At 36.4% G+C, this 8,033-nt stretch overlaps 1 protein-coding gene across 1 annotated transcript; it reads right to left on the reverse strand.

The window, feature by feature from the left end:
* Window positions 1-526: 526 nt before the first annotated feature.
* Window positions 527-7,426, reverse strand: LOC110894710 (phenylalanine--tRNA ligase, chloroplastic/mitochondrial). The gene is made up of 10 exons (XM_022141938.2): window positions 7,174-7,426; window positions 4,305-4,495; window positions 3,987-4,193; window positions 3,370-3,487; window positions 3,175-3,251; window positions 2,889-3,068; window positions 1,349-1,393; window positions 1,134-1,238; window positions 933-1,046; window positions 527-825 (listed from the first exon to the last, which is right to left on the reverse strand). The coding sequence occupies exons 1-10, from the start codon at window positions 7,361-7,363 to the stop codon at window positions 775-777; spliced, it is 1,278 nt and encodes a 425-aa protein (XP_021997630.1). The 5' UTR covers window positions 7,364-7,426; the 3' UTR covers window positions 527-774.
* Between the last annotated feature and the right edge of the window lie 607 nt (window positions 7,427-8,033).

Here is an 8,033-nt window from a genome sequence, read left to right on the forward strand (position 1 = left end):
ACATTCTCATATACATTATTTAACTATTCTTGTTCTCGTTCTCAGATTTGAAGTGGTCTAACAAACTACTCTTAATTTGAGTATAGCCACGCGTTTTACACCAGTTCGCATCAACGAGGGCGCCAGAATGTCCAACTCCTTTCTTAAAGGAGAACATAATTCCTTTGGCAACATACAACTCTCCCTTAATGTCATATTTATCTCCACTCAAATATCTACGTTACTGCTTTGCATAGGTACAACGTTTGATATGATCAAAGAACAACTTTGGCTAAAGTAGAAGGATCATACCAGTTCCAAAATATCTTATGACTACGATCCATGAAGATCGTTTTTTAAAGCAGGTTACGTCCGATATCATCCTCTAATGAATATCTATGAATATTGGAACTCAACACCTTGAGCCTTTCATCTCAAAAAACAACCAATTTTATTCATAATAGTCTTAATTCAGATTGATTCCAATGAATGAATCTGGTCAACTACGGACATTTATAATACAATATTCAACTATGCTTAAAGTATAGAAGTCGAACACTAAAAACTTTTATTTATAGTGCAGTTAACCATTATATCAAAATAAAGTTTTTGTCGAGCTAATTACAAGCGAGTTGCTAGCTGGCAGCCCTAATTTCACCAAAAGAAATATATCAAAATTATTGTAAGATCAAAACAAAGGAGTAGGGTTACATATGTTGGAAATTGGAAGTAACAATGCAACTTATGAGTTATGAATGACTTGTTGGATTGAAAAAACAAATATGCTACAGAAAATCATCTTAGTTCAACATTCATCTGACTCTGCACCTGATCTCGAACATTCCACTGCATCGATATCCATCCATCAAATCGTAATATTTATTGTTATTATTATTAGTAGTAAAAATTGGATTTTAAATGAAACATGTTTTAATGAAAAAATGTTAATCTACCTGTAGCTCGTTTATTTCCTCGTCTGTAAGAGAACGCTCCATGGAGCGATATGTGATCCTGTAACAATGGCTAGTCATTCCTTTCTTGTTGGTGAAGTTGTCAATCAATACTACCTGAACATATTATAGATCAGTGTTATTTCATACTAAAATAAACAAATAAAAAAACAATCAGAGAAAGAACCGAAGACAGTTTTATACCTCCTCCGCAAGATCACCAGCAACGCCTCTGACAATTTCGCAAAGGTTGTTTTCTGTGAATGAGTCATTGATCCAGAAACTCATGTCTTTATAACAAGGTGGATACTGCATATAATATTATATATCAGAATAGGATATTATAATAAGTTTCATGGAGTTTCTGAGGAAGTCACAACAAAAGAACCAAGTTAACCTTTGGCAAACAGTACACATACCTTTGAAAATGGCTTGAATTTTATCCCAAGTTGACCTTTAGTAAACTGCATCAACAAGGGAAGACCATGGAGGTCAAATCAGGTTCTTCAAAGTATATTATTGTATTCATAAATTAAAAAAAAAAAAAAAAGACATCTTTCTTCTTTAACCCTCCAAAACCTAATGGTTTTTCATAAGCCACCCATCCAAAAAGATGGTGAAGTGTAGATGTAGTAATTTCGATTTTCGACCCATTAACTTATGGATTGGTTGATAATTTGTTTTAAAAAGCGATAGGCGCACAAAGGCGACGAGGTCTAAAATTGAGGCGCGAAGCGCAAAAGCGGTGGGCTTTTCTTACCCGAGGCGCAAGGTGTTTCCCATACATGTCCCATAGGTTTTTAGCTTTTCCTTTAACCAAAATATAGCTATAAATAAGGCTTTTATACCATTTTACTTGCATGTACAAGTCAAAAAACCCAAGGTACAACATTTTTCTGCAGTAAAAACGCCTCAGATACATGAGGCGCGCGCCTCAGGCCAAAAAGCCCCCCAAAAAACACTAAAATCTGCGCCTTTTGGGCGCTACTTGTAATTACACAAGGCGCTAAGCAAAAAAAGCCCCAGAAGCTGCGCCTCGCGCCTCAACTTGATAATCTGATATGGGTTATGTTTTGTCACTCGTCAAACACGTAAAATCGTAAAAAAAAATCAGCTTAAGAGGGAATTGAGTTGCAAAATAGCTTATATTGATTTAAGTTATATTTTTGTAATCATATCTGACACTAACTTAATTTAATATATATACTTGGAAAGTGAGTGTGAATAGTAATTTGATTTTTATAATAATATATAGTTTTTTTCCGTACTTTTATGAGTTCAATATTACAATAGAATACTATTATATTTACTTTTAACCTTAAAAATATTTCTTTAATTTTAATTTTTAACGATTTTCTTTTTTTAATATTACTGATACTGTCTGAACAACATCAATACCGTACCGTATAACATTTTTATAGTTTTTTTTTATTATTATTCGCGTCATCATGTGCTTATTATTATGTACGATTCGATAAAAGTTCTATTCGAACGGGCCATATATAGTTGATTTTTTTAATCATCACAAACCGAACATATACCGACCAAACAACATTGGTAACCGTACAGTATTCGTTTTTATAGTTTTCTTGACGTGGCGCCGGCGGTATTAAATTCATTGAACACAAAGTTATATTCGCAATAAAGTATATTTTGGTATCGTAAGCTATATCAAGTGTCTGTACGATACCGGTATCGTAACAGACCGATACCGACCGAACACCGGTACCTATACAGGTATTCGTTTTTATTGTTTTCAATTGATGTAAAACACGTGTCGATTGGCAACGATTGTTATGCCGCGTGCCGTAACGAACCAAACCGATAATGACCAAAGGTCCGCAGCGAAGCGCGCTGGAATCCCACTAGTTATCTATAATAAGATTAGGACAAAAATTGTTTTAGGCCAACCCGTTTTGACCCGTAACCTAACCTGGTCATTTGGGACTAGTAAAGTACCTGAGACGTGAATCGCTTATCTGTAGACCAAAAAAGTCTAATATCAGGAATATCAAACAGGACCATTGCCAAACGTTCCAATCCAAGCCCAAAAGCCCAAGCCACATTATCGGTTTTCCCTCCACGTTTTAATATTTCTTGTTCCATTACACCGCAACCAAGAACCTCCAACCACTTCTCCTGAACAATCAATTAAAATAACATAACTTTTATTAAAAAAAAAATACGTCATGCTAGTTCACTAGTCAAATATCTTAAATGCCCATGAATTTTGTATCAAAATTACCTGGAAATATATCTCGAGTTCAAAAGATGGATTTGTAAATGGAAAATAAGTGTCGACCCATCGCATTTCAACAGCACCTGAACATTTCAACGAGTTTTAAATTCCATCTCAACTTTTAACAAATACATTTTTGAATTCTGGATCGTGAAGTGACTACTAACATCAACGATTTAGATCTAAAATTCGATTTCGTACCAAAAAGGTGACGTGCCAAACCCTCGAGACAAGCTTTTAGATCATCTGCAGCATACGAAGTTCCATCCTTGCCAGAATCATTCCAATCATTTGGACTGAACACTCTAACTCCTTCCATCTGCATACTCTCATACAACAATTATAACCCGCATATCAAGGGGGTGTTTGGACTGTTTTGAAACTGATTATATGTGACTTTAGTAATCAAAATTAATAATCAAATAACCTGCTATGATGATTAGTTTTCTTACAAAACTTGTCTGCCTCTCACTATCTGATTATTTTAACTACATGTGACAATACTAGCTCGTCAGGCGAACCGAAAGGAGTAATTCTGTATATGGTCTGGGTTGAGTTGACCCGAACCAATATTGGTCAAATTATTAACCTGTTTTCTTCTAAGCTATTTTTTTTACTGGTTTGACTGTTAAGAAAATAAACTATAACAGGATTTAATGAATGCATAAGTAAATAAACTTAAATTGCCACCTCGAATATGGACCTTAAATTATTAGATAATAATATACTTACATCATCACTTTTACCTATACACCCCCTTAGTTAACTGTAATATTATAGAATTATCGTTGCTTTGGGAGGAAAAAAAAAACAGATACCTGATGGAATACAGGATAATGAGTTGAATCAATGGAGTCTCTTCGATAAACGTCGCCGGTAACAAGAAAATTTGTATATCCTTTTCTTAGTAACTCAGCCTGATGTGCACTAGTGTGACACCTCAGCACGGTTTCTGCATCAATGTAGTATGTATCATTGTAACTCCTGCTCACATGATCAGCAGGTACCAACACATCATCAAAGTTCTGCATGCATAAAGGTTATAAAATTGTTAACCGGAGATATATAAATGTATAAATAAATAATAATCAAAAGGTATTTTCTTTGTAGTAATTTACGGATTTAAAGAGGGTTACCTGTTTGGTAGTAACAATTGGGCACAAATCATCAAACTTAAGAAACTGAGAGTTATAGTTGGAGTCAAAATACTTGTGTATTGCATTCTTGAGGATCCCAAGGGGATGATTGTCTCTCCTATGAAGCTGTAATCCTAGTTTAGTGAATATTAGATCTGGGACATTATTTGTCGGTTCGTCCTTAACCACATCTGTATCGCAAAATTACCAATAGAGACTATATCAGAACACAAAATCAAAAGACTAGCTAACAGTTAAGTTGATGATAAAAGATTCACCAAAAGTTGGTATGGTATAATAAAAGGATATGAAACTTAACGTTTACAAAAAAAAAAAAAAAAAAAAAAAAAATCAAACCTGTTTGACTTCTGAAAATACCCAACCTACTTATGAACTTTGTACTGATGTAAATTCAGTTCTCATTACATCATATAACAAGCACCAAAAAGTAAACAAAAATTGCATTAGTAAGAAGAGCTCGTAGTTGTCAAAAGCGCACAAGCTCTGAGAGTTGAAAGCCCACCTTTTAGGCGCTCAAGCGCATATTCAGGTGATTTTCCGGCTAAAAATTCAGCCAAATTTCTATATATATAACACTTAACGTAGTTTCTTAGGAACAGATTATTGTTTGGACAGAAATGTAATGGTAACTACAGTTCTGCCACCTCCTTTGTATACGAAGGAGAGAAAAACTAAACAGGAGTAAGAGAGGGGAAGAGAATACGTAAAGAGAGTTAGGGGCCGGCCACCAATCCTTACGGAGGAGACACTGCGGTGCGCCGGTGGTGGCATCACAACCCGAGGCGTACACTACCACAACTCGCTGACCGGAGGACGAGGGTTCCTCAGTATTGTCGGCTCCGTGGTACAACTGACGGCGGTTCTACTCCCATGGTCTAGGTAGTGTACGAGCTATGTAGTTAATATCCCGATATATCCCAAGCGTGTGTTCATTTCATTTCAGCTATGAGTAAAAATGTGGCGGCAACCCGAACAAAAAACCCTAATTAAGACTGAAATAAGCCTAGAATCAATCTAAAACATGTGCCAAGCCCGAGCTTAAAAAAAAACCCTGGTATTTTAGCTAGAGGGGGCAATCTTGACCCAAAGCCTTCCAAGTGGGTCAATTTGGGTTGATTTTAAAATTATATGGGTTGGTTTGGGTTAGATATTTTAACTAAATGGGTCACAATGGGTCACTTGAAATTTCATCTTTTTATTTTCGGGTCAAAGCGGGTCGACAACATTAAAGAAATGGGTCGATATGGGTTAGTGTCTTAAAGAAACGGGGAAGGTTTCGGATCAGAGCGGGTTTCGAGCCGGCATAAGTATCTGCACAACACGGGTTACGGCACGAAACAGGTTCAGTTCAAATTGAGTTTCGGGCCGAGACAGGCTTCGGCACGACGTAGGTTTTGGATCGGAACGGGGTCGGTTCGGGTCGGGTTTCGGGCCGACACGGGTTTTTGCACGGGACGGGTTTCGGATCACAACGGGTTTTGGGCCGACATGAGTTTCCGCACGAGACGTGTTTCAGGTCGGGACGAGTTTCGTACCGTTTCGACGCGAACCGTTTCGACCCGTACCGTTTCGATCCGTACCGTTTCGAATCGAACCGTTTCGACGCGAACCGTTTCGAATCGAACCGTTTCGACTCGTACCGTTTCGAATCGAACCATTTCGACGCGAACCGTTTCGACCCGTGCCGTTTCGATGCGAACCGTTCCGACCCGTACCGTTTCGACCCGTACCGTTTCGACCCGTACCGTTTCGAATCGAACCGTTTCGACGCGAACCGTTTCGACCCGTACCGTTTAGAATCGAACCGTTTCGACGCGAACCGTTTCGAATCGAACTGTTTCGACCCGTACCGTTTCGACCGGTACCGTTTCGATGCGAACCGTTTCGACCCGTACCGTTTCGACTAGAACCGATCCCATCATCAGTGACATACGAACCAACACCGATCAATTGCAAAATAAACTTTATGTAGCGTTATGTGTACAGTTACTATAACAATATATAACTGTATGTGCAAGTTTGTGTGATATAAATATGTAGCGATGCTATATATATGTCTGTATGTATAATTTGCAGATCCAATTATTCAAACACACATCCAATTATTCAAAGATTATTCAAACACAGATCCAAAATTTGCAGTGAAAATAAACAATCAGAGATTGAATTTGGATATATCATAGCCACACATGATAGTTAACTCTGCAAAATATGAAATCCAGTTTACCTAATTTCATATGCGTATTTAATACTCGCGCCGGTTAGTATAACTATAAAATATATGTATAAAATTTAATTGTTAACGGTTAATCATGCAGCAAAAAATCTCAAAAAACAGAGTAAATTATCAGCCCGACCCGACCCGACCCGAAAACCGTTCCGACCCGAACCCGTTCCGACCCGAACCCGTTCCAACCCGAACCTGTTTTGACCCGAACCCGTTTCAACCCGAACCAAAACAACCCTTTTTTTAATTGACCCGTTTCGACCCGAACCCGTTTCGACCCGAACCCGTTTTGACCCATGACCCGAACCGACCCAACCCGACCCGTTTGCCAGGTCTAATTTTAGCCAACACTGGAAGAGAGAGGGATATATTTATAATATGAAGCTGTCTGTCATCTCTACCCAAATTCTTCTAACTACTTCTGAAATGTAGACTTAATTGGATTATCAATAACTTTGAAAGTAAGATTACGGTCTTAGTTAGAAGGTTAGAGCAAATTACAAATCATGGGTTGGTATTTAGTCATTTCGATTTGCCCTAATGAGCTCTTACATAAGCAATCAAAAGAAAAGGGCAAATAAGTTACAATCCAATCCAGCCAGCTATTTATCAGAAAAATACCTTGTTTGGAGATTTGAACTCCACCGAGTTCAAGAAGTGAAGCAGCTATTGGTTGTGTGGATTTGTGTCTGCGGATGAAGGGTGAAGAGACGGAGACGAAGGCGGTGAAGCCATGATTGGATTTGGCTAGGGTTTTGGTGAAGAAGAAGGAGGGTTTGGAGAGGAGGATGTGGTGAGCAAAGGCAGCCATGGTGATGCACCTCACCACAGGTTTCTTTTCGACTCTTTGGATTGAAAAATGATCTTACCACATTTTTCAACTTTTTTTAAACCAAAATATATATGTTTTTTTTTTATTTTACAAATTATTTTTCTTGTTTTTATAAAAATATAATATAATTTCCTTGTTCAAATCTAATCTAATCTAGCTACTATAATAAAACTATAATAAAAGAAACCAACTTTTGGATACGTTGAACGTATTCTTAAAAAAAATTAATGATAAATCAATATTAAATCTTATCATACCTTAATAAAATATTATCATCAAATCTAAATTGTTAATTTAATATATTTTTAAAACAAATACCTCTCTTATCTATTTATCTTATATAAAATATATAAATAATAAATTAATATTAAATGTTATTCTAATTTATTAAAAATATAAATTTTTATTATTTGGTATACAAAATTATATTTATTCAACTCGTGTAAAACGCATGGTTTTTAAGGATATAATTTTTTTTATTTGGTAGATTTTCCAACCCGACTATACACGAGTTTTTTAAAGATACGACGTTTTTAGTATTTTATATACAAAATTACATCTATTTAGGATATAATTCTTTTTATTATTTGGTAGATTTTTCAACCCGACTATACACGGGTTTTTTAAAGATACGACGTTTTTAGTATTT

The sequence above is a fragment of the Helianthus annuus genome, chromosome 12, assembly GCF_002127325.2.
Source record: "Helianthus annuus cultivar XRQ/B chromosome 12, HanXRQr2.0-SUNRISE, whole genome shotgun sequence".
Classification (NCBI taxonomy): Eukaryota; Viridiplantae; Streptophyta; class Magnoliopsida; order Asterales; family Asteraceae; genus Helianthus; species Helianthus annuus.